General features: G+C 45.5%; 2 protein-coding genes and 1 pseudogene across 5 annotated transcripts in view; 1 reads left to right on the top strand and 2 right to left on the bottom strand.

Annotated features, from left to right (window-relative positions):
• Positions 1 to 3,849, bottom strand: part of XPOT (exportin for tRNA) — a 43,630-nt gene extending 39,781 nt beyond the window's left edge. The window contains 1 exon segment of the mRNA NM_001258184.1: positions 3,658 to 3,849. The gene's annotated coding sequence lies outside the window, so the exon portion shown is untranslated.
• A 7,761-nt stretch (positions 3,850 to 11,610) lies between these two features.
• On the bottom strand, positions 11,611 to 18,241 carry LOC100424581 (small ribosomal subunit protein uS17 pseudogene; annotated as a pseudogene). Its single transcript, XR_013401201.1, has 3 exons — positions 18,102 to 18,241; positions 17,176 to 17,277; positions 11,611 to 12,127 (listed from the first exon to the last, which is right to left on the bottom strand). The product of XR_013401201.1 is annotated as a small ribosomal subunit protein uS17 pseudogene (transcript).
• Positions 18,039 to 26,295, top strand: part of C11H12orf56 (chromosome 11 C12orf56 homolog) — a 122,472-nt gene continuing 114,215 nt past the window's right edge. For 2 of the 3 annotated variants that reach the window (XM_077953043.1, XM_001116886.5), the window contains exon 1: positions 18,039 to 18,517. In XM_077953043.1, coding sequence (XP_077809169.1) covers positions 18,266 to 18,517 — 252 coding nt within the window. In that variant the 5' untranslated portion in view covers positions 18,039 to 18,265. 3 annotated transcript variants of the gene reach the window in all.

Genomic DNA, 26,295 nt, shown 5'->3' with positions numbered 1-26,295 from the left:
CACAAGAATCGCTCGAACCCAGGAGGCAGAGGTTGTAGTGAGCCAACCCTGTGCCACTGCACTCCAGCCTGGAGAACAGAGTGAGATTCCATCTCAAAAAAAAAAAAAGTCCACAAATGACTTAACACTGACTACTCTTATTTAAGATTTTTTTTTAATCTCTGAGAAGTAATCTACTTCTTCACAATATAGGTTCTAACATTCTCAAATAATAAGCCGCAAAAGGCATCCTAGTTTTTGATAGAATGTATATTCATTTGAGCAAACATGGAACAAACTCTAAATGATGTGAAAATGTTATTTATTTTCTCAAGACCTGTAAGGTAGGGAAACCGAGTCTTACTACTTCCATTAAAGGCTGTGGGGGGCCGGGCATGGTGACTCATGCCTGTAATCCCAGCACTTTGGGAGGCCGAGGCAGGTGGATCACTTGAGGTCAGGAGTTCAAGACCAGCCTGGCCAACATGGTAAAATCCCCTCTCTACTAAAAATACAAAAAAATTAGCGGAGCATGGTGGCACACACCTGTAATCCCAGCTACTTGGGAGGCTGAGGCAGGAGAATGGCTTGAACCCAGGAGGTGGAGGTTGCAGTGAGCTGAGATCATGCCACTGCACTCCAGCCTGGGCGACAGAGAGACTGTCTCAAAGAAAACAAAAAAAGGCTGTGGGGTATTTCATTTCAATTATAATAACCAAAGACGCCAAAAGACTAATTGGGTTGGGGGTAGGGGAGAAAAGCCTTTTAAGGGAATAGCAAAGCCAGGCTCAGATCCAGGTTACAGGATACCTACAACATGCTTTTCTATTTTCCTCTGAGCCTGCCTGAATCAAATAACTCAGGATATGGACTGAGAGCTTTGAAGACAGCTCAGCCCTTTCTCTTATGGTTCATATCATACTTGCAGACTTCAAGGCAGTGTAACTCCCTGCTGCCTTCAGATTATGATCCAAACACTTCTGAATGACTCCTCACTATTCTGCACCCCAGGTCAGCAAGGCCAGTGCTAGTGAACCACATGGCAGTTCTCCAATGGTATTCCACCTTTCATCTTTGCACACTGCTCTTTCTTCTTGTTAGTAGGTTAACCCCTGCTGTTCTTTGAAATTCAACATAGAAGCCATCTCTTTCAGGAACACTTATTTGACCCCTATTGTCCAACTCTCCCAAATTGGATTACATGCCCCATCCTAAGCTGTGCTATGTTGTCACTGCCAGCTTACTAGTTGTCTCTGACTAATCTTTTTTTTTTTTTTTTTTTTTTTTTTGAGACAGTCTCACTCTGTCGCCCAGGGTGGAGTGTAGTGGCACAATCTCGGCTCACTGCAGCCTCTGGCTCCCGGGTTCAAGTGATTCTTCTGCCTCAGCCTCCCGAATAGCTGGGATTACAGGGGTGAGCCACCACACCTGGCTAATTTTTGTAGTTTTTAGTAGAGATGGGGTTTCGCCATGTTGCCCAGGCTGGTCTCGAACCCCTAACCTCAGGTGATCTGCCTGCCTCAGCCTCCCAAAGTGCTGGGATTACAGGTGTGAGCCACTCGGCCATCTCTCATAATCTTAAAGGGCAAGGACTGTCTTCACTATCCATCGCTATGTCCCTAGGACATAGTAGAGCATAGGTTTTGGATTTCAAAGACCTGGGTTTATATCCTCATCTTGTCATTTTTAAATTGGGGCCACTTGGACAACTTACAAAACCTAAGAGAACCCTTTCTATGACATGGGAAAAAGACCATCTGCCTCATAAAGTTGTAAAGGCTTCAAAGAGATAAGGTATGCAGAGCATGGCTGGCACATAGTGAGCCCTCAATAGGTTGTTTATAATTAGAGGCAGGAACATGGGGGATGGAAACTACTTGGGGCATTCTTTTACTAGTAGATCAGCATTTTTAAAAGATAGAAAAACACAAAGAAAGGCACTGGTTCCCTTCGCTCCCCCTAAATGTTAAGAAAATCTGATGTATATTCCCCTGAAAAATGCACACAGAGGGAAAAAACAATTTCGGAGTTTCTAAGAATCCCAGATTGAGAAGTCCAATAAAAGCTTCCTTGAATTTGCTAGGGCTTTTTTAAAAAAATGCTGGCCGGGCAGGGTGGCTCATGCCTGTAATCCCAGTACTTAGGAAGGCCGAGCGGGGGAGGGATCACCTGAGGTGTACGGAGTTCCAGACCAGCCTGACCAATATGGAGAAACCCCGGCTCTACTAAAAATACAAAAATTAGCCGGGTGTGGTGGCACATGACTGTAAGCCCAGCTATTCGGGAGGCTGAGGTAGAAGAATCGCTTGAACCTGGTAGGCAGAGTTGCAGTGAGCAGAGATAGTGCCATTGCACTCCAGCCTGGGAGACAGAGTGAGACACTGTGTCAAAAAAAAAAAAAAAAAAAGCTTAAGCTTGGTCAAGTCACTCTGAAGCTATCAGGAGAAAAATCAAGTGGCCCTAAGGAAAACAGCCAATAAACCCAAGGAAACAAACTAGTTACAGTTGTCACTACAAAAAGAATCCTCCACAGAGAAGGCACTTGGACGATCAATATGCACACGGGGCACGGTGGTTCACGCCTGTAATCCCGGCACTTTTGGGAAGCCGAGGCGGGTGGATCACGAGGTCAGGAGATCGAGACCATCCTGGCTAACACGGTGAAACACCGCCTCCACGAAAAATACAAAAAGTAGCCAGGTGTGGCAGCGCGCGCCTGTAACAGAGCTACTCGGGAGGCTGAGGCAGTAGAATCACTTGAACCTGGAAGGCACAGGTTGCAGTGGGCCGAAATGGCATCACTGCACTGCAGCCTGGGCGACAGAACGAGACTCCGTCTCAAAAAAAAAAAAAAAAAAAAAAACCCCAAAATTTGTTTTAATACGGTAAACAATTATGCATCGTGCAAAGGTTCTGGGGGAAGGCGAGCAACATACTTGAAATATTAAGCCTTAACTTTTCCTGGACAGCCATTAAGAATCAAACAATTTGGAAAATTCCTCTACACCTACTGAAGACTGTTTCAAAGACTACGACTGTATCTTTCCAGCCTTTTAACACCACGCTGACAAGTCGGTTTAATAAAACTGAACTCTCCCCCCAACCCCCGCCCGCCACAACTAATTAGCACTTTCAAAAAGTACTCGTTTTTCTGGTTACAGGAAAACCTCATGCTTCTCTAGTCCTGCAGGATAGTGAGGAAGATTTGAGAAGAAATGGAGCGTCCGTGCTGGCCAATTACTGCACAGAAATAACACGTTTCCTCCTTTTTGTCCAGGAGTGGGGAAAGAATCAAGTTTGAGGTCTCCACAGTTGATAAGGCTACAACGATGACTAACGGGCTTGGGAACCACAGGCGATGCCGACCCTCCTCGGCTAGCCTTGCTCCCATCCCTCCCCCGATCCCTCCCCTAAAGGAAGCCTCGTGGCAATTCGGGTGATGAAACATCAGGCAACGGGCGGCCACGCACTCGGGACGCGCTCCTCGGCGGCGGCCCCGGATCGTACCCACCCCCACCCGGTCCGCCCAGCCTGGAGGTGCACCGCCATGGAGGGTCCCAAGCCTGCACCCTCCCGGGCGTCGGGACTCCCCTGGGCCGGTCCGCCCCGGCCAACTTCCTCGAAGCCTCACGCGGACCAAATCCGGCCCGGTCCCGCCGCCCCCGATCCCCGAGTCACCTTCCCTATCACTCCATCCCGCCTCCCAGCCTGCACTCCAGATGGTCAGCCAGCGGAGCGGAGCGGCGCGGCACGCAGAGAGCTCGAAGAGCGGCCCTCGTCCTCGTCGCCGTAGTCCTCCGCCACGGCCGCAGCGCCAACGCCAGAGACGGAGCTGGCCGGGACCGCGCGCCTCTAGTCGCTCCGCGTCCCCTGGCACCTTCTCTTGCGTGGCGCCGGGCAGGCAGGCAGGCAGGCAGGCAGGCAAGCAAGCAAGCGGGCGGGGTCAGCGCCCCAGGAAGGGAAAGAGCGCGAGGGCCGGCTAACGCCGCCGCCGCCGCCGCCGCCGCTGAGTCAGCGCGAAGCGCGCTCCCCGCGTCGGTGCCGCGCGGGCGGGCGCCGGCGCCAGCAGTCTCATGGAGAGTGCGGGCGGCAGCCCGCGGGCTGGGGCTGGAGGCCTACAACTCCCAGCATGCAGCGAGCGGGCGGCGCTTCCGGGCGGCGAGGTGCACACGCGCTCCCTGGCGCTCGCCGGAAGGCGTGGTCGCCGGGGCTTGAGGTGCATGCCGGGATGAGGCGTCCGGCACGGGAGTCCCTACCCAGCTCTTGAATCCCCGGCTGTGTCTGTCTGGTGTCAGAGCTCAAGCGTCAGGTTCGCCCCATGCGTTCCACAAAGGCTTCTAGTAGTTAAGAGTACGGATTCACGAATCAAGATGACGTGGTTCTAACCACGTGTGAGTCAGTTTAATTGCTTGCCTACGGCCCCAAGTGTCCCGAGTCCAGCAGTGTAAAGATCTGCTGGTGAGTGCTGACAGTTTTTCAAAATTTATGTATTTATTTATTTAGTTATTCTTTGAGATGGATTCTCGCTCTGTCGCCCAGGTTGGGGTGCAATGGCGAGATCTTGGCTCACTGCATCCTCCGCCTCCGGGGTTCAAGCAGTTCTCCTGCATCAGCCTCCTGAGTAGCTGGCATGACAGGTGCGCTCCACCAGGCCCGGCTAATTTTTGTATTTTTCTTAGAGACGGGGTTTCACCATGTTGGTCACGCTGGTCTCGAACTCCTGACATAAAGTGATCGCCTGCCTTGGCCTCCCAAAGTACTGGGATTACAGGGGTGAGCCACCGTGTCCGGCCCAAAATTTATCTTAAACAGACTAAAATTCTGTCCATCAAAAGAAGGAGAGCATTCTTAGGAAGCCCTACTCACGGGTTCTTTCGATGCCACTAAATGTCACTTCATTTATTTGGTCACAGATTTATTAATGTATTAATGCAATATAGAGGCAGCGTAGGCTTAGGCTGCCTCGACTTGACTGCCAGGCCGCCTCCTTACTAGTTGACCGCAGGCACTTTACTTTAGTCTATCCATGCTTCAGTTTACTAGTATGTAAAATGGGGATTGTAATAGTACGGACCTCAAAGGGTTTCTGTGAGGTTTGAGTTAATACATGTGTTTGACACACAATGTGCTCAATATTTACATTTCATTGTTGATTATTCAATATGTACGAAATACAGACTAGGTTGCTGCCCCAGACTACAAACAAAATTTGGAGAGGGAGGGATGGTAAGAGCATAGAATAAAACTAATGTAACAGTTTCACGGCTACATTTATATAGCTGGACAAGACACTACACCAGGCATTTCCTATATAAAATACCTTGTGAAACCCTGTCTCTACTAAAAAATACAAAAAACTAGCCGGGCGAGGTGGCGGGCGCCTGTAGTCCCAGCTACTCGGGAGGCTGAGGCAGGAGAATGGCGTAAACCCGGGAGGCGGAGCTTGCAGTGAGCTGAGATCCCGCCACTGCACTCCAGCCTGGGCGACAGAGCAAGACTCCGTCTCAAAAAAAAAAAAAAAAAAAAAACAAAAACAAAAACAAAAAAACAAAAACCTTGAATCACTCTGGCATCATGTTTCTAATTTATGTGTTTAAAATGTCAGGCTAGTGGCTACAAGATGTAGCTAAAGGAGAATTGGGTTTTGATTTTTTTTTTTTTTTTAAGAAAGGGTCTCGCTCTGTTACCCAGTCTGGAGTACAGTGGTCATAGCTCACTGCAGCCTTGACCTCCCAGTCTCAAGCAATCCTCCTGCCTCAGCTGCCCAAGGAGCTGGGACTACAGGTGCACACCACCATACCTGGCTAGTTTTGTTTTTGTAGCGATGGGGACTTGCTGTGTTGCCCAGGCTGATCTCTAACTCCGAGGCTCAAATGAACCTCCCACCTCAGCCTCCCAAAGTGTTGGAATTACGGGTGTGAGTCCCTGTGTCAGGCCTTAATTTTCTTCACACGGCTTTCAGTTGGCTTCCTAATGAAATAGGTTCTTTGTTGTTGTTCTGTTATACAAATTTTCTTTTGATTGTAATCCTTGCATGCACTATGTTTCTACTATTCAAATTATTAATGCTAGGTATCTCTTGTTCTACTTCTGAGAAAACCAAAGTCATGGTGTTCTCAAGACGAGAGATAATTCAACAAAGCCTGTGAATCTCCTTCATTTGGAATCTCTCTGGGTCCAATCTGTTTTCCACTGCTAGGTTGCTGCTGCTAAAGCTATATCATATGAAACCACCCTCCCTAAAAGCTCAGGGACCATCTCCAAATAGGAGGGCGAGTGCGACTGTAAGAGCTGGATTGATGGGTGGAATCTGGAAGCTAAAGTAACTCCATCTTTGGTACTAATCTGCCATGTTGGCTTCTGATTAACCCCTGTTCCCGGAAGTCCTCTTAAGATTTCAAGTTGTGTGAGAGCACATACTGTAAATCCTGCCTTTAGGTCAAAACCTTGATGTTATTGTGCTTCTGTTGTCTACACATCCTGATGTGGTTTGGCTGTGTCTCCACCCAAATCTCATCTTGAATTGTAATTCCCATAATCCCCTCAGGTTGTGGGAGGGATCAGGTGGAGATAATTGAATCATGGGGGTGGTTTCCCCCATCCTGTTCTCATGATAGTGAATTTTCATGAGATCTGATGGTTTTATAGGGGACTTCCCCCTTTGCTGGGCACTCATTCTTCTCTCTCCTGCCGCCATGTGAAGAAGGACATGTTTGCTTCCCCTTCTGCTGTGATTGTAAGTTTCCTGAGGCATCCTCAGCCCTGAGGTACTGTGAGTCAATTAAATCTCTTTCATTTATAAATTACCCAGTCCCAGGCAGTCCTTTATAGCAGTGTGAGAACAGACTAATACACATCCCTTCTGAATTACATATACCCTTTCCATATGGGGGTTAATGGCGAGGGGATCCACCATCTTGTTTCACTGTTGCTAGAGACACAGACATGGCTTCTATTCACAAGTTGCTATTAAATGTTCCTTTCTAAGAAAAAAATTCTCAGGCTAGGATTTCTGCCCTACCTATTTCAGTGTATCTTCCAAGTCTAGCACAGTGCCAGCCTGCTAGTTACAACTCAATAACTGAATCATTGCATGAATTCTTATATTAGCTGTGATGGTCAACTATCGAGTATGAAGGCTCAATACTAATCTTGGGCTGAGTGCCTCTGCAGTCTGTATGTTCAGCATATTCCAGGCCTCATCCTAAAGAATATGGCAATTCAATCTATTGTATTATAGCTGTCTTTACTTGCTGTTTTGTTTGTAATTCATTTTGTGGTTACTTCTTATGTTGAATGTCATACAAAGCCTATCTTCAGTTTATCTACCGTTTATCTACTAACATTAGCTCTTCCACATATGGTAGTTGAAATACCTAGAACTGTAGAAATCTCTTTCAATTTTGTAAACACATATTATTTCAGAACAAATAAGGAGGCTGGGCGCGGTGGCTCATGCCTGTAATCCCGGCACTTTGGGAGGCTGAGGCAGGTGAATCACAAGGTCAAGAGATTGAGACCAGCCTGGCCAACATAGTAAAACCATGTCTCTACTCAAAATACAAAAAAAATTAGCCGGGCATGGTGGCGCATGCCTGTAGTCCCAGTTACTTGGGAAGCTGAGGCAGGATAATTGCTTGAACCTGGGAGGTTGCAGTGAGCTGAGATTGTGCCACTGCACTCCAACTCGGGCAACAGAGTGAGACTCTGTCTCAAAAAAAAAAAAAAAAAAAAAGCTGGGTGCTGTGATGCACACCTGTAATCCCAGCACTTTGGGAGGCTGAGATGGGCAGTTCAGGAGGTCAGGAGTTCAAGACCAGCTTGGCCAACATAGTGAAACCTTGCCTCTACTAAAAATACAAAAATTAGCTGGGCATGGTGGCACATGCCTGTAGTCCCAGCTACTCGGGAGGCTGAGGCAGGAGAATTGCTTGAACCAGGAGGTGGAGGTTGCAGTGGGCTGAGATCGCACCACTGTACTCCAGCTTAGGCAACAGAGTGAGACTTTATCTCAACAACAACAACAACAACAACAAAAAGAACAAATGAAGAAGCACTTGGTGGAATCCAACCGAAGAGGACCTGAGAGAGGTATTACATTTGACCATTCCATATTCTGCCTCCTCCATCCATGAAGGGATGGGCAGTTTCTCATCTCAGATGAAAATGCTACTCATCAACGTGTTGACAAATAACACTATCATTTTGTAATTGCCCAAAAGGCTCCTTTTGTAACCGCCCAACAGGTTTCCTGCTGCCTAGACAGAGCCAATTTATCAAGACAGGGGAATCTCAATAGAGAAAGAGTAATTCACATAGAGCTCTCCGTATGGGAGACTGAGTTTTATTATTATTCAAATCAGTCTCCCTGAGCATCCAGGGATCAGAGTATTGAAGGATGATTTGATGGGTGAGGGAAGATCAGTAAATCAAGAGTGCTGATTGGTTAGAGATGAAATCATATTATTTGAACTTTGAGTTGAAGCTGTCCTCCTGCACAGAGTCAGTTCCTGGGTGGCAGCCACAAGATCAGATGACCCAGTTTATTGATCTGGGTGGTGCCAGCTGATCTATCAAGTACAGGGTCTGCAAAATATCTCAAGCACTGATCCTAGGTTTTACAATAGCGATGTTATCCCCAGGAACAATTTGGGGAGGATCAGAATCTTGTAGCCTCCAGCCCCATGACTCCTAAACAATAATTTCTAATCTTATGGCCAATTTGTTAGTCCTACAAAGGTAGTCTAGTCCTCAGGTAAGAAGGGTGTTTTGGGAAGAGGCTGTTATTGTCTTTGTTTTAAACTCTAAGTTCCTCCCAAAGTTAGTTCAGCCTATGCCCAGGAATGAACAAGGACAGCTTGGAGTTTAGAAGCAAAATGGAGTTGGTTAGATCAGATCTCTTTCACTGTCTTGGTTATAATTTTGGAATGGTAGTTTCAATTTTAACATAAAGCATGTATGCTTGCATATGACAATACTTTTATGTATTAATTGCCAACATTTTTGAGCATGTGTACCAAACCCAGTTTTTGTTTGTTTGTTTGTTTGTTTGTTTCAGAGTTTTGCTCTTGTTGCCCAGGCTGGAGTGCAATGGCACGATCTCGGCTCATTGCAACCTCTGCCTCCCAGGTTCCAGCAATTCTCCTGCCTCAACCTCCCGAGTAGCTGAGACTACAGGGATGTGCCACCACGCCTGGCCAATTTTGTATTTTTAGTAAAGACGGGGTTTCTCTATGTTGGTCAGGCTGATCTTGAACTCCTGACCTCAAGTGATCCGCCAGCCTTGGCCTCCTAAAGTGCTGGGATTACAGGCATGAGCCACCGCACCTAGTCGTAAAACACAGTTTTAAGTGTTTATACATCAATCCTCACAACAACTCTATAGAGGCATACTATTATTATCCCCATTTTATAGACAAGGAAACTGGATTGCATAGAAGTTAAGTAGCTGAATGGGATTCATTTGTAGTCATTGAAATACAAAGAAAAAATTTTAAAAAAAAGACCTGGGATTGAAACATACATAGTCTGACTCTAGAGTGTGTGCCACTAACCTGTCTCTCAGATGAAGGTCCATTAGGATTGATGACAGTGTAGAACTATAGTACTAAGTCTGTTCTTCCTATAAATATGCTCAGAAGGCCCTTTCTTCCAATGACAAAACCTTATTTGTACCTGTCCCATGTCTCCCTTTTCTTTCAATTGCTGAAGTACTTGAAAGAATGATGATAGATAATATTTGTATGTGTTGTTCCAGTATGGTTTTCACCGTGCCTCCATGTATCTTCTAATTTGTTCATCTCACATTGTAGGGATGGAGCAGGTATCATCATTGCCATTTTAAATTTACAGATGAGGAAACTAAGGTAGATCTATTTTAAGGAATGTATCCCAAGTTACATAACTGGTAAATGGTAGACTAGAACCTTGGACTCTTGATTCAAGATTTCTTGCCTCCAGTACACCACATTTGTTTCCTGTACGTACTCTTCCTTTCCTTCCCTTTTTGTAATCTGGTTTTTCACTCCCAAGTCACTCAACTAAAACTCCTACAAATTTTCCAGTTGTGGGACTATTTTTATTCATTTATTCTTTTCTTTCAACTTCTCTGTTGACTGTTTCCTTCCTCTTCAGAATTCTCTTCTCTTTTGACTTCTGACTCTATATTATTCTTAAACTCCTTTTACTTTTTTGACCATTCCTCTTTGTCTTCCTCACCATATCCTTTTGCTCCCTTAGCATGTTTTCTTTCCCAGGCCTTTGTTCTTAGCCATCCGGTTTTCTTTTGCCTGCACTTGCTCCCTTAGTAATTATCTATTTCTGTAGTTTCAACACTCAATTCCATGAAGATGATCTCCAGTTCTGTACTTCTGGTCCTAATATTCTGTACTGCCAACTTGCATTCGCAGATACCTGCATGTCTCACCAGCACCTCAACTCTAACATGCCTGCAATGGATTAAATGTTTGTGTCTCCCCAAAATTTATATGTTGAAACCCTAACTCCCTGTATGGTATCTGAAGGGGAGGCCTTTGAGAAGTAATCAGGTCATGAGAGTGGAGCCCTCATGAATAGGATTAGTCCCCTTGTAAGAGGAGCTAGAGAGCTCGCTCTCCACCATGTGAGGATACAAGGAGAAGACAGCCAGCCATCTTCAAACCAGAAATTAGGCCCTCACAAGACACTGGATCTGCCAGCACCTTGATCGTGGGCTTCCAGACATTTCTTTTCTATAAGTTTTTGGATTTAAAAAAATTCTCAGCTGGGCGTGGTGGCTCATGCCTATAATCCCAGCACTTTGGGAGGTTGAGGCAGGTGGATCACGAGGTCAGGAGTTCAAGACCAGCCTGGCCAAGATGGTGAAACCCCATCACTACTAAAAATACAAAAATTAGCTGCACGTGGTGGCAGGTGCCTGTAATCCTAGCTAACTTGGGAGGCTGAGACAGAGAATTGCTGGAACCCAAGAGGCAGAGGTTGCAGAGAGCCGAGATCATGCCACTGCACTCCAGTCTGAGTGATAGAGGGAGACTCTGTCTCCAAAAAAAAAAAGGAAAAAATTCTGTACAGTAATCATATACTACTTTGATAATCAGACAGGGTCTTGCTTTGTCACCCAGGGTGGAGTGCAGTGGTTCAATCTCTGCTCATTGCAACGTCTGCCTCCTGGGTTCAAGCAATCCTCCCTCCTCAGCCTCTGGAATAGCTGGGACTACAGGTGGGCACCACCATGCCCAGCTAACTTTTTTGTATTTTTAGTAAAGATGGGGTCTCACTGTGTTGCCCAGGCTGGTCTTGAACTCGTGAGCTCAAGCTATCCACCTGCCTCGGCCTCCCAAAGTGTTGGGATCACAGGTGTTAGCCACTACAACTGGCCAAAAAATTTAAAAACTGCCTATAATAAAAGGAAAAAAAGAAATTGTTTCATTCACTCTTTGACCATTTATCGAATGTTACCTCCCTCATGAGGTCTTTCCAGATTTCCTCAGCCAGGATTGTGCTTGATCATATCTTTGACACAGCTTGCTTGTTTTTTTTTTTTTTTTTTTGAAATCTCTAATTGCATTAATATGTTTTAATATGTTTTTGTTGTGTATTAAGTTTGTGTGGTTATCTTACCTATTAGTCATATTTTGTGTGTATGAATGAGAAAATAACTTTATTTCATTTCAGGGAGCGGGCAGACATTCAGCCTCAGAACTTACGGAATTGCTTCTTGATGTCTGCGGCCTTGGTGACTTTGAGCACGTTGAAGTTCACTGTCTTGCTCAGGGACCAGCACTTATCCAGCATGACAATGTCGCTGATCTGGACATCCCGAAGCAGGGGAACAGGTGCCTGGACATGTTCTTGTGGTACTTCTCGAAGCAATTGTACTTGCGGATGTAGTAGAGAGAGTCTCTGTGGATGACAGTGGTCCTCTGCATCTTCATCTTGGTCACAATGCCAGACAGGATCTGCCCTCAGTGGAGATGTTACCAGTGAACAGGCATTCCTTGTCAGTGTAGATGCCCTCAATAGTCTCTTTGGACCTCCTGAAGCCTAGCTTGCCAGTTTCCTTTAGCAGGATCCTCTTCTTGCTTTGAACAATGGTCAGCTGCTTGTGATAGGCATGCTCAGTCTCAATGTCCACCATCTTCTTGGCTGCCTGAGAAAAAACTAGACAATTATTATTATTATTATTATTTTGAGGTAGAGTTTTGCTCTGTCACCAGGCCGGAGTACAGTGGTAGTGGTGCGATCTTGGCTCACTGCAACCTCCGCCTTCCGGTTCAAGCAGATCTCCTGCCTGGGCCTCCTGAGTAGCAGGGACTACAGTTGCACGCCACCACGCCCAGCTAATTTTTGTATTTTTAGTACAGACGGAGTTTCACCATGTTGGCCAGGATGGTCTCGATCTCTTGACCTCGTGGTCCACCTGCCTTGGCCTCCCAAGGTATTAAGATTACAGGCATGAGCCACCACTCCCGGCCAAAACTAGACAATTTTTAAAGATTGAAAGCATTATCTTGATTCTGTTTATGGGTAATAAATATTTCTCAGTAAATATCTGTGAAATGTATTGAGTTGAACCAAAAAGAACATAATTATGAGCTGATAGCCACTGAGTTCTGTGTCAAATTCTCTTTGTGTGTTTCATCTCAATGTTCTTTAAACTGAAGGCCATTGTCACCAAAAGCTTATGTATAATGGGCTTCTTGGCAGAGAAAGAAGTTGGAAAACAGGTCAGGAATGCTGCCTTTATTGGTCCTACTCCAACCATTAATTCCTCTTACAGGAAGTACATGTGCAGCAGGAAGCCTGAGAGGCAGAATAGAGCATTGGAGTATTATTCAGTGAAAGAAAACATGAATCCAGATCATTTGTCTGGTTTTTATAACAATGACGTCTTTCCTTTGTATGTCATCTGATTCTAATAGTAGATATTTAAATGATCAGTATCCACTAATAATAAGTACAGGGCTGGGTGCGGTGGCTCACGCCTGTAATCCCAGCACTTTGGGAAGCGAAAGCAGGTGGATCACCTGAGGTAGGGAGTTCGAGAACAGACTGGCCAACATGGAGAAGCCCCATCTCTACTAAAAATACAAAAACTAGCCAGGTGTGGTGGTGCATGCTTGTAATCCCAGCTACTTGTGCGGCTGAGGCAGGAGAATCGCTTGAACTGGGGAGCCAGAGGTTGCAGTGAGCCAAGATCGTGCCATTGCACTCCAGCCTGGGCAACAAGAGTGAAATTCTGTCTCGAAAAAAAAAAAAAAAACTAAGTTGAAGCACTAAGAGATTCCTAAATGAGACACCTTTAAAAAGTTAGGTTCTAGGCCAGGCGTGGTGGCTCATGCCTGTAATCCCAGCACTTTGGGAGGCCGAGGTGGGTGGATCACGAGGTCAGGAGTTCAAGACCTGCATGGCCAACATTGTGAAACCCCATCTCTACTAAAAATACAAAAGTTCGCCGGCTGTGGTGGTGGGTGCCTGTAATCCCAGCTACTGAGGAGGCTGAGGCAGGAGAATTGCTTGAACCTGGGAGGTGGAGGTTGCAGTGAGCCGAGATTGTGCCACTGCACTTCAGCCTGGGTGACAGAGCGAAACTCCTTCTCAAGAGAGAAAAAAAAAAAAAAAAAAAAGGTCAGGTTCTATTTATATGCCACATATTCTAAATATCTTACTGTGTGTACTGTCTTTAGTTTCAAGTTGGGGGAATGGGAACACTTGGGGTCCCTAGAACCACTGAAGGGTACTTCTAGTGTGGAATCCTTACATGGTTCTCATGGCCTAACCTACTGGTCACTTCTCCACTAAAAATGTGACCCAAAAAAGGTAAAATTTGCCTTGGGTCAATCTCAGAAAGTTAGACTTGTATCCAATAAGAAGAATTTAATATTACCTTGTAGATAAGGAACAGAATGACCATATATGTGACAGGAAATCACATACTTGTTGAACTTATTATTTATTTATTTATTTATTTATTTATTTATTTATTTTTTAAGACAGAGTCATTCTGTTGCCCAGGCTGGAGTGCAGTGGTGCCATCTTGGCTCACTGCAACCTCTGCCTCCTGGGTTCAAGTGATTCTCCTGCCTCAGCCTCCCAAGTAGCTGGGACTATAGGCGCCCGCCACCACACCAGCTAATTTTTGTATTTTTTCACAGAGACGAGGTTTCACCATGCTGTCCAGGCTGGTCTCGAACTCCTGACCTCATGTGATCCACCCACCTGGGCCTCCCAAAGTGGTGGAATTACAGGTGTGAGCCACCATGCCCAGTAAACTTATTCTTTAAACGCTTATATAGTATTTACTCCAGTCCAAGTTCCTGTTCTAGGTACTTTTGAAACTTTTTAAATCCTCGTAATAACCCTTTGGGGGTTGGTACTATTATCCTCATTTCATAGATGGGGAAAATGAGGCATAGGTCATTCAGCTACTGAATAGGAGAACTGGAATTTGAACCCAGGTCATCTGGCTCTACAGTTCTATGCTCATAACTACTGTCCTTTCGAATTATTTGAATTGACCATCCCTGGACCTAAGACCACTGTTCTGATGAAATTCAAGGAGATTGCCTTTGAGGATTAGTCCAGGTAAGTAATGTCCCATTCCTTTTGATAATTTTATCAAGAAACATCTATTAAGTGCTTGATTGCAGGAGTTCCTTTGCCAAATGTTTCTTGAGTTTGGATGAACTTACAAGATAAGGAGTGAGTACCTATCTTTGGTGCATTTGGGTTAACCATGTAAAACAGGGGTATCCAGGCTTGTGGCTTCCCTGGGCCACACTGGAAGAAGAATTGTCTTGGGCCACATATAAATATACTAACACTAATGGTAGCTGATGAGCTAAAAAAAAAAAAAATCGCAAAAAAACTCATAATGTTTTAAGACATTTTTGAATTTGTGTTGGGCCACATTTAAAGCCTTCCTGGGCTGCATGTGGGCTATGGGCCGTGGATTGATGTAAAGCTTACCAAAAGATAAGGGAATGTAAATGTTTCATATGTCTATAGTGCTCATAGAGTTCATAATTCATCACATTGATCCTCACATTTTACAGATGAGGAAACTGAGGCTTGGAAAGGTTGTGACTGACTTTCCAAAAGTCTGATAGATAACAGAGTTAGTGCCCTAATCTAGTTCTCCTGATTCCAAATCTAGTGATCTTTCCTATATATTTAAATCCTTTTCCTGCAATAGAAATTTTGCTGTTACCTTGGCAACCCTGCCATACGGTGCCTGGAAACCATTGTATTGCCTTCTCTGTGTGCCACAAAGTTAAAAGTTTAACTGAAGTCAGCTTAACCACCAATCTCCCAGTCAAATTCCCTTCTTTCTGTGCTTCATTTTATTTATTTATTTATTTATTTCAGTTTTTGATACAGAGTCTTGCTCTGTCGCCCAGGCCAGAGTGCAGTAGGGCAATCTCAGCTCACTGCAACCTCCACCTCCTGGGTTCAAGCAATTCTCCTGCCTCAGCCTCCCGAGTAGCCAGGATTACAGGTGTGTGTCACCACACCCAACTAATTTTTTGTAATTTTAGTAGAGATAGGGTTTCACCATGTTGGCCAGGTTGGTCTCATACTCTTGACCTCAACTGATTCACCCGCCTCGGCCTCCCAAAGTGCTGGGATTAGAGGCATGAGCCACCACAGCCAGCCTGTGCTTCATTTTAACATTTGCTAAGCTTAGTGCACTTGTCACCAAAAGCTTATTCAAGATGGGCTTCTTGGCAGATAGATCAAGTATGCTGTCTTTTTTGGTCCTGGTCCAGTCATTCTGTTTTAGTCTTGGGAAGTGGGTATGAACTAGGAAGCCTGAGAGACACAAAATAGCAGACTAAGGTAAGGCCTTTCCCTTACATGGCCTCACTTTCCACCTCTGATGTTGTAGTCATTCGCCTTTCAACTGCTTTTGTGAGGTGTGGCTATTCAGCAGAGGTGAAGGGCTTTTGCCTTTCTGTTGGTTTGAAGCAACAAACTCTATTTAGAGTGGTTTAGATAATGAGTAGTCTTTATTTTGGAGGAAATAACCATGCGGCGTCTTTTGTCAATAAAGGTTGCTAGGGATGGTGTAGTTCATTCATTTTTCATCCAGTTATGAAGTTAGGAAGGCTCAGATGAGAGCCTAAGCAAACTTTAACTAGTAGGTCATTTAAGATTTTGCCAGCAGGTGGCACTTCTCTTTACTCACTTGAGTCCCTTAATGTGATCTTAGACTTAAGTCTAGCCAGATGCTGACATGGTGGTGGCTCATTCCTGTATTCTAAGCACTTTGGGAGTTTGAGGCAGGCAGATCACTTGAGGTCAGGAGACAAGCCATGGCCAACATGGTGAAATCCCGTCTCTACTAAAAATACACACAGAAAAAAAATTAGCTGGGCATGGTGGTGCACACCTGTAGTTCAAGCTACTTGGGAGGCTGTGGCAGGAGAATGACTTGAACCCAGGAGGCAGAGGCTGCAGTGAGCCGATATCATGCCACTGCACTCCAGCCTGGGTGACAGAACAAGACTCTGTCTAAAAAAAAAAAAAAGTTTAGCCAGACCCAAACATTTCTCTTTCCCTTTGTACCAGTGTAGTCTACAATATCTGTTTATCGATTGTAATATATATATACATATATATATATATATTTTTTTTTTTTTTTTTTTTGAGACGGAGTCTCACTCTGTCGCCCAGGCTGGAGTGCAGTGGCACGATCTCGGCTCACTACAAGCTCTGCCTCCCTGGTTCACGCCATTCTCCTGCCTCAGCCTCCCGAGTAGCTGAGATGGCGTTTCACTGTGTTAGCCAGGATGGTCTCGATCTCCTGACCTTGTGATCCGCCCGCCTCGGCCTCCCAAAGTGCTGGGATTACAGGTGTGAGCCACCGCACCCAGCCAGATTGTAATATATTTATACCTTCTTTCCACAAGGGATTTGAAGTTGCTTATAACATACAGTGTACAATAGTAAAATATGTAGAAAGGGAGAATATAAAGAATATCAAATTTGATTCATGGTTCTTGGCAGCCACAGCAGTGAATGATATGGTTTCATTATCAGGTTTTTGGGTCAATGGGGAGGGGAAGAGAATAACTTTTCTAGGATTCGAAATAAAAAATGGAACTTCTGACCTAGAGCATTTCTGTTGTGCCCTTCTCATCTCTCTAACCTAATTAATAAACTATTCTTGGCCTGTAAAAACTAAGGAATACTTACTTCTCTGCAGCCTCAGGGCTATGTAATCAGCATTCTTCAGTCTATCAGCTTCAACTTTTCAAGATGCCAGCTTCACCCATTCATTCTTCTGCATAGATTGCCCTGGGTATTGGAAACAAAACCATATTCCTTAGGTAGGTTTGGGTATGCTCACATCAATTCATGTTAAGAATCCCTTTCTCAAAGGCTGGGCAAGGTCTCTTAGGCCTGTAATCCCAGCACTTTGGGAGGCCGAGGCGGGCGGATTACCTGAGGTCAAGTGTTGGAGACCAGCCTGACCAACATGGAGAAACCCCGTCTCTACTAAAATATATAAAATTAGCTGGGCATGGTGGCGCATGCCTGTAATTCCAGCTACTCGGGAGGCTGAGGTAGGAGAATCGCTTGAACCCGGGAGGCGGAGGTTGTGGTGAGCCGAGATCGCGCCATTGCACTCCAGCCTGGGCAACAGAGCAAAACTCCGTCAAAAAAAAAAAACCTTTCTCACTGGTTGGAGAAAGAAGACCTATGTTTACACTCCAACAACATCAGAAAGCTGTGCCAGGCCATGTCATAACCAAAAGCTAAATCTGTGTGATTGGTAATAATAGGTTTCTAGGGTTAAAAATAAATCGGTAAATTAAACTCTTTCAAGTTTCTAACAGGAAACCAGATTGAAACTGGTTTCCATTACCAATAAAGTTTGTATGGGATGGTGTGATCCGCAACAGAGTAGGCAGTGGTGGGGGCTGGCATGAGGGGCGGGCGGGAGAGACCCTAAAAATCCACCGCCCTTCGGTGGCAGGGGACTTCATGGTGTTTAGCCAGAGGTGCCCATCAACCCGAGCCTAAAGGACCAGCGTCTTGCCCCGCCCATCGCCGTCTGAGGTTAGGACAAAGATCGGGAGGCTGGACAGGGCTGGGGAGGGCGCTCCAGGGAAGCCGACCTGGCGTGGATTCCTACAGTTGCGGCCTGGGTCCCCACGCCTGGGAGAGGAGGCGACGCGGGGCCGGCGGCTTTGTGGCGCGCGGGTTCCAGCGCGGGGGAGGGGACAGAGGGCGAGCTGAGGGCCTCGAGTCCCAGCACTCCGCCCCGCTGCGGGCGCTGCGCATGGCCTGCCCCTTGCAGTCCGGCTTCCCCGCTCGCACGAACAGCCGCCTGGATGTGTTCCTGCGGCGGCATCTGCCGCCCGAGGTCTACGACGCGGTCCGCGCCTATGAGCCATGCATCGTGGTGTCCAACTCGGAGAACCACACCCTCAAGTACGTGGTGCTGAGCGACCGGCTCATCTACCTAACCGAGAACCCGCCCAAGTCCATCCGGCGGGTAGTGGCTCTGCGGGACGTCGTGGCCATTGACCTGGTGAGCGGCGCTGGTGGGCAGGCGGGCTCCGGAGCGCAGTGAGAATCCCCGGCTGAGGCTCCCAAATCCAGCCCTCCTGCGCGCGGGGAGGGCTGCCCCACCCCGCCCTCGACTCCCCTACTATTATTTGAGAACGAGGAACACAGGGAAGCTGTGGATTGCTGTGAGTACTCCTAATACAAACACGTTTCCCATTCTCCTTGTGTCTGCCTGTCCACCTCATTCTCCCGCCTCCCCTACCCCCACGTAGGGCTACAGGTTTGAGAACCGAGCTCCCTATCAAAAACACGTTTTAAAGTTGTTCCTTTGTTAACAAATCACCTATTCAGTGCCAGGCACTGTGCTAGACTCGGAGGATGCAAAAACGAAAGAGGGCCCCTACCTAGAAGCAGTTGCTGGAGGGCTAGAAAGCCAACACCCATGCAAATAAATGCTGTGTGTTAAGTGCTGTTATATCTCATTTACTTTTTTGCCCCCGATGCTTACAGCATGTTAGGTGCTCAATAAGAATAAATGCATAAGGCCGGGCGCTGTGGCTCACGCCTGTAATCCTTACACTTTGGGAGGCCAAGGTGGATGGATCACCGGGGGTCAGGGGTTCAAGACCAGCCTGACCAACATGGTGAAACGCCGTCTCTACCAAAAATACAAAAATTACCCGGGCGTGGTGGTGTGCACCTGTAATCCCAACTACTTGGGAGGCTGAGGCACAAGAATCACTTGAACCTGGGAGGCGGAGGTTGCAGCGAGCTGAGATCGAGCCACCCGCACTCCAGCCTGAGCGACAGAATGAGTGAGACGCCGTTCCTTCCATCCCCTCCCCCCACAAAGAATAAATACATGAATAAGCAGATGCATTAATGAGATGCGCACGGGACGCTTGGCAATCTCAGGCGGCTCACTTGATCCAAACTGGGCGCAGGGCCTGCTGGGAAACGTCTTGGAAGGAGGGGCGTGGACGCTAGGAGCTGGGCCTGAAAGACGTCGGGCCTGCCACAGCCTGTCCCGGGTTTTCGAGTCCTGCTCCTGTACCCCTTTCCTCCAGGAATAGATTTACCTTGTAAACCAGCAACAGACTGGAAGCACGGTCTCCTCTCCAATTACTGTTTTCCCCGCCTGGCTCCCTTTGTCTGAGATGCTCTCCAGGTGTGTTCTTGGTTTTTCCGTTGGGGGCAGGTGTCTAGCCTCCTTTTTTCATTCCCTTGACTGAGCCTCAAGGAAGAGGTTGGCGAGACGCTTGATGGAGCTGTTTTGCTGAGAGAGTCATGGCTTCTTTTGAACGAGTCTGTTAGAAAAGAATAAAATTAAATGAAAAAAAAGATTGTTTTTTTCTACTCGGAATACCTTTGTGAACTAATATAACTGTGCCAATTTGTTTTCTTTATTGAGGAAAAGTTCGGGGTACAACATTGCTTTTCCTCACTACCATTGTTTCCATTCTCTTGAACTAAAACAGTTTTTTTGGAGACAGTCTCACTCTGTCATCCAGGCTGGAGTGCAGTGGCACCATCACGGCTCACTGCCACCTCAACCTCCAGGGCTCAAGCCATCCTCCCACTTCAGCCTCCCAAGTAGCTGGGACCATCACAGCCGGTTAATTTTTTAAAAAATTTTTGTAGAGACAGGATCTTGCAGTGTTGCCCAAGCTAGTCTCAAACTCCTGGGCTCAAGTGATCCACTACAGACGTAAGCCACCGCACCTGGCCTTGAACTAATTTTTTTTTTTTTAATTTAAATTTCCTTTACTAAATGTTTTTTTAAACTTTAGACTGGGCAAGGTGGCTCATGTCTATAATCCTAGCATTTTGGGAGGCCAAGGTGGGGGAATCACATGAGCTTAGGAGTTGGAGACTTGGGCAGCCTAGCGAGACCTTGTCTCTACAAAAATAAAAATAAATAGCTGTGTATGGTGGTGCATGCCAGTTGTACAAGCTACTTCATAGGCTGAAGTGGGAGGATACTTTGAGTTAAGGAGTTGGAGGCTGCATTAAGCCATTATCTCACCACTGCACTTCAACCTGGGTGACAGAACTAGACTGTCTCTAAAGCAACAAAAAACTTTAAAAGGGGCCAGGCGTGGTGGCTCACACCTGTAATCCCAGCTCTTTGGGAGGCCAAGGCAGGTGGATCACCCGAGGTAAGGAGTTCGAGATTCTCTCAAGAATCTAAGAATCTAGGCACATGCCACCATGCCTAGCTAGATTTTGTATTTTTTGTAGAGACAGAGTTTTGCCATGTTGCCCAGGCTGCTGGGCTCAAACGATCCACCCACCTTGGCCTCCCAAAGTGTTGGCATTATATTACAAGCATGAGCCACTGTGCCTGGCTTGGTTTTTTTGTTTGTTTGTTTTTGTTTTTTACGTGTGAGAATCTAAGAAGTACGGTAAAGCTCCTTTGGCCCTGAGCCAAGAATCCTACAAAAAAGGATACCAATTTATTTATTCATGCTTTCTGTACAAGGTTTACCTTTCAGGCATAAAGAATGTGTAATGACTATAAATGTCCTGAACAAATCTAAGCTTTCAACATTGTTGGTAGCTTGAATGTCCATCTTGCACAATATAGTTCAACTTTGGAAGTTGTGATAGGCAGAATAATTACGCACCAAAGATAAGCACTTGCTGAATCCCCGGAACCTGTGAATATGTTATATTACATGGAAAAGGAGAATTAAGGTTGCAGATGGAATTAAAGTTGCTAATCATTTGTCCTTAAAATAGGGACATTAATTTGAATTATCTGGGTGGGCTCAATGTGAACACATTTTTTTTTTTTTGAGATAGAGTCTCACTCTGTCGCCCAGGCTGGAGTGCAGTGGTGCAATCTCAGCTTACTGAACCTCTGCCTCCCAGATTCAAGCAATTCTCCCACCTCAGCCTCCTCCTAAGTAGCTGGGACTATAGGCGCACACCACCATGCCTGGCTAATTTTTGTAGTTTTAGTAGAGACAGGGTGTCGCCATGTTGGCCAGGCTGGTCTCAAACTCCTGACCGTCCAACCTCTTGCACTTTTAAAGATGTGTTTACAGGCTGGGTGTGGTGGATCACGCCTGTAATCCCAGCACTTTCGGAGGCCCAGGCAGGCAGATCACCTGAGGTCAGGAGTTTGAGATCAGCCTGGCCAACATGGTGAAGACCCATCTCTACTAAAAATATAAAAATTGTCCGGGTGCGGTGGCTCACTCCTGTAATCCCAGCACTTTGGGAAGCCAAGATGGGTGGATCACCTGAGGTTGGGAGTTTGAGACTACCCTGACCAACATGGAGAAACCCCGTCTCTACTAAAAATATGAAATTAGCCAAGTGTGGTGGCGCATGCCTGTAATCCCACCTACTCGGGAGGCTGAGGCAGCAGAATAGATTGAACCCAGGAGGTGAAGGTTGCGGTGAGCTGAGATTGCACCATTGCACTCCAGCCTGTGCAACAAGAGTGAAACTTGGTCTCAAAAAATATATATGTGTGTGTGTGTGTGTGTGTGTGTGTGTGTGTGTGTGTGTATATGTGTGTGTGTGTATATGCGTGTACGTGTGTGTGTGTATATATATATATATATAAATTAGCCAGGTGTGGTAGCACACACCTGTAAGCCCAGCTACTTGGGAGGCTGAGGTGGGAGAATCACTTGAACCTTGGAGGTGGAAGTTGCAGCGAGCCAAGATTGCGCCATTGCACTCCAGCCTGGGCAACAGAGTGAGACTCTGTTTCAAAAAAATCAAAATTAAAAATTACAAAAAAAGTGGAAGAGAGAGGCAGAAGAAGAGTCGGTGGCCAACTGATGCAGCACGAGAAAGACTTGACTAGCCATTGCTAGTTTTGAAGGTGGAAGAAGGCCTTAGGCAAGGAATGTAGGCGGCCTGTAGAAGCTAGAAAAGGCAAGGAAATTGATTTTTCTCTAAAGCTTCCAGAAGGTCCTGCCAACACATTAATTTATTTAGTAGAGATGGGGTCTTGCCCTGTTTCCCAGGCTGGTCTCGAACTCCTGTCCTCAAATGATCCTCCCACCTTGGGAGGATTCTAAAGTTGTAACTGCCCAGTGGATTCACCTTGCCTGATGCCTAGACAGAGCCAGTTTATCAAGACAGGGGAATCACAATAGAGAAAGACTAATTTATGCAGAGCAGGCTGTGCAGGAGACTGGAGTTTTATTATTACTCAAAGTAGGCTCCCTGAGCATTTGGGGATCAGAGTTTTTAAGGACAACTTGTTGGTTGGGGGAAGCCAGGGAGTCAGGAGTGGCGATTGGTTAGGCAGGAGATGAAATCATAGGGAATGGAAGCTGTCCTCTGGTACTGAGTCAGTTCCTGGGTGGGGGCCACAAGATCAGATGAGCCAGTTAATCGATCTGGGTGGTGCCAGGTGATTCATCAGGTTCAGCATCTGCAAAATATCTCAAGCACTGATCTTAGGAACAAATAAAGTCCCTTATGCCTCTGAGCCCCAGCCCTCCTTGTTCCATGTTAGGCCAGATTAACTCTAGTTCCTGACATAGGTCACATTTATCTCAGGGGAAAAAAAGCCCTTACAAATAATGCAGATAAAATTCTATTCCCTTCACAAAGGAAAAAAAAAAATTAATGGTAACAGCAGCAAAAAGTTAGACCAGAGTGTACACATGTTTGTTTTGAAGAAGGGTACAAGTGAGATTTCCCTTCCAGCAAAAATGAGCTTAAAGTGCACTTGACGATCTCAGTACATGTTGGATGTGGTTCATTTTCTCAAAGAAAGGGTTTCCAAGTTACCTGGGCAGATATTTTATAAAGGGCTGACATTTTCTTTAAAAGTTACTTTTGAAAAAATTCTCTAGAGTTCTGCTCCTGGGTGCATCAAAAATACTACTTAAGCCATACTAAGGTTAGACACTTCTTTTTTTGTTTGTTTGTTTGAGCAGGAGTCTCGCTCTGTTGCCCAGGCTGGAGTGCGGTGGCAAGACCTGGGCTCACTGCAACTTCCACCTCCTGAGTTCAAGCGATTCTCTTGCCTCAGCCTCCCGAGTAGCTGGGATTACAGGCTCGCACCACCAAACCTGGTTAATTTTTGTATTTTTAGTAGAGATGGGGTTTCACCATGTTGGCCAGGCCGATCTTGAAATCCTAACCTGAGGTGATCTGCCCGCCTTGACCTCCCAAAGTGCTGGGATTATAGGCGTGAGCCACCGCGCCCAGCTGGTTACATTTTTAAGTGTGAGAACAATGCAGAGCAGTCTATGAATTTCCTACAGATAACTGTCCTTCAAATCCATCCCATCGCATACAGGAAAGAAAATCTGTCAACTCCAGCAGTACTCGCCTCTCTTTCTGCTAGTCCTTTCACCTCTCCCCTCCAACCCTTCCGTTGATATCTGCTTTCTAGGTATCCCAGGCTCCAGGAGGCCTCTTGAACAAGAACAAATGCATCTTTTACAGCCTGGCCTGCTTGCTTGCCATGAACAGTTTGTCCTCCTTCAAGGTGGTTGAAATAATCACATTTTTAATCACTTATTTTATCCTTGGTGACATTATTGAACACCTGCTACTTGCTATGCAGTCTAAAAAAGAATAATGCAATCCTTTTCTAAAGGAGACAGTCACTGGAACATAATAGTTCAAAACAGTAGAATAGTGTTGGTGGTATAGTGGTGAGCATAGCTACCTTCCAAAACAGTAGAATCTCCAATAGAGGTATTCCTAGGATGCTATGATACCACAAAATACTGTCTTCTGCTTTTGCATGGAAAGAGGAAGGGGAGGTAAACAGAATAGATTCAGGAGGTGGAATTGTATAAGTACCTAAGATCACAGGCTCTGAAATCAGATTGCTTGTCTTCAAATCCCAGTCCTGCCACAACCCTAAAAAAACTACTTAACTTCTCTCTGCCTCAGTTCCTTCATCTATGAAATGGAGAAAATAATAAGAACTACCTCTTAAGGTTGTTGTGAAGATCAGTTGAGATCATTCATGTGATACATTTAGCACAGTGAATAGGTCGGAACAAGTAATCAATGCTAGTTGTTATTACTTTGCAGAAATATGAAGGACTCTTGAAGGATGAATGCTGTTTTTCCAGGCATGCATTGTGAACCTGTCTATTATAGCAGTCAGCTCACTGCCTTATAATTAGCTGGATTCATTTTTGTCTCCACACGATATCTTAGTCATCTTTGTAAACCAGGCCTGGCAAATATCAGTTCACTGTGTAGTAGTTGAATGGGTAAACATATAACAAAGGACAAAGCTCATATTTCGTTAATTTACAGTTGTGGACTTCTATTTTTAATCAATTTTTAAAAACATTTTATCAGCACATTTACCTATATTATGAAGGGGGGAATGGAAGTGTTGGGCCGGGCGCGGTGGCTTATGCCTGTAATCCCAGCACTTTGGAAGGCTGAGGTAGGTGGATCATGAGGTCAGGAGTTCAAGACCAGCCTGGCCAACATGGTGAAACCCCGTTTCTACAAAAAATACAAAAATTGGCTGGGCATGGTGGCATGTGTCTGTAATCCCAGCTACTCGGAGGCTGAGGCAGGAGAATTGCTTGAACCTGGGAGGCGGAGGTTGCAGTGAGCCGAGATTGCACCACTGTACTCCAGCCTGGGCAACAAAGCAAAACTCTGTCTCAAAAATAAATAAATAAATAAATAAATAAATAAATAAATAAATAAATTTGGTTCTCTCATTTGTAATCAGGAAAAGGCAATTAAACAAAAGAGGTACTATTTGATTTTTCTTTTTTTTTTTTTTTTTTTTTGAGACTTTGTCGCCCAGGCTGGATTGCACTGGTGACATCTCTGCTCACTGCAACCTAGACCTCCCAGGGTCAAGTGATCCTCCCACCTCAGCCTCCTGAGTAGCTGGGATTACAGGCACACTCCACCATGCTCGGCTATTTTTTGTAATTTTTGTAGAGACAGAGTTTTGCTATGTTTCCCAGGCTGATCTCAAACTCCTGGACTCAAGTGATCTGCCCGCCTCAGCCTCCCAAAGTGCTGGGATTACAGATGTGAGCCACTGCACCCGGCCAGAGATCAAAGTTTCAAAGTTAAACTATAAACTAGGCTCCTTCCAAAATTAGTTTCATGGATGCCCAGGAATGAACAAGAATAGCTTGTAAGTTAGAAGCCAGATGGAGTTGGTTAGGTCGGATCTCTTTCACTGTTTCAGTTATAATTTTATAATGGCAGTTATACTTATAGAGTTGTTGGCTTCAATCGGTTAATTAAATACACTTAAAAGAGTGCTTAGAACATGGTAAGACCTAAATATACATTAGTTATTATTAATAACCTTTATTTACATATATTAAGTCAATTAAGGCACACTATGAATCTGTAAGATTGATATGGTCCCTTTTTCAAATTAGGGCACCTGGCTTTAGGAAATTTAGCAAATTTGGAAAGAAAATAATTGTTTTTTGAGTACTGATTATGTATTAGGAAAATGCAATTAAACAAAGAATTTACAAATTAAATTGCAATTAAACAAAAATTTAAACATTTAAAATGTTATCTCATTTATTCTTTTTTTTTTTTTTTTTGAGACAGAGTCTCTTTCTGTGGCCCAGGCTGGAGGGTAGTGGTGCAATCTCAGCTCACCACAACCTCCACCTCCCGGTTCAAGCGATTCTTGTGCCTTAGCCTCCCAAGTAACTGAGGTTACAGGGGTACACCACCATGCCTGGCTAATTTTTGTATTTTTTAGTAAAGATGGGGTTTCACCATGTTGGCCAGGCTGGCCTTGAACTCCTGACCTCAGGTGATCCACCCGCCTCAACCTCCCAAAGTGCTGGGATTACAGGTGTG

The sequence above is a fragment of the Macaca mulatta genome, chromosome 11, assembly GCF_049350105.2.
Source record: "Macaca mulatta isolate MMU2019108-1 chromosome 11, T2T-MMU8v2.0, whole genome shotgun sequence".
NCBI classification, from domain to species: domain Eukaryota; kingdom Metazoa; phylum Chordata; class Mammalia; order Primates; family Cercopithecidae; genus Macaca; species Macaca mulatta.
The sequence above is the reverse complement of the archived record's forward strand: the minus strand, read 5'-3'. Positions and strand labels throughout refer to the sequence as shown.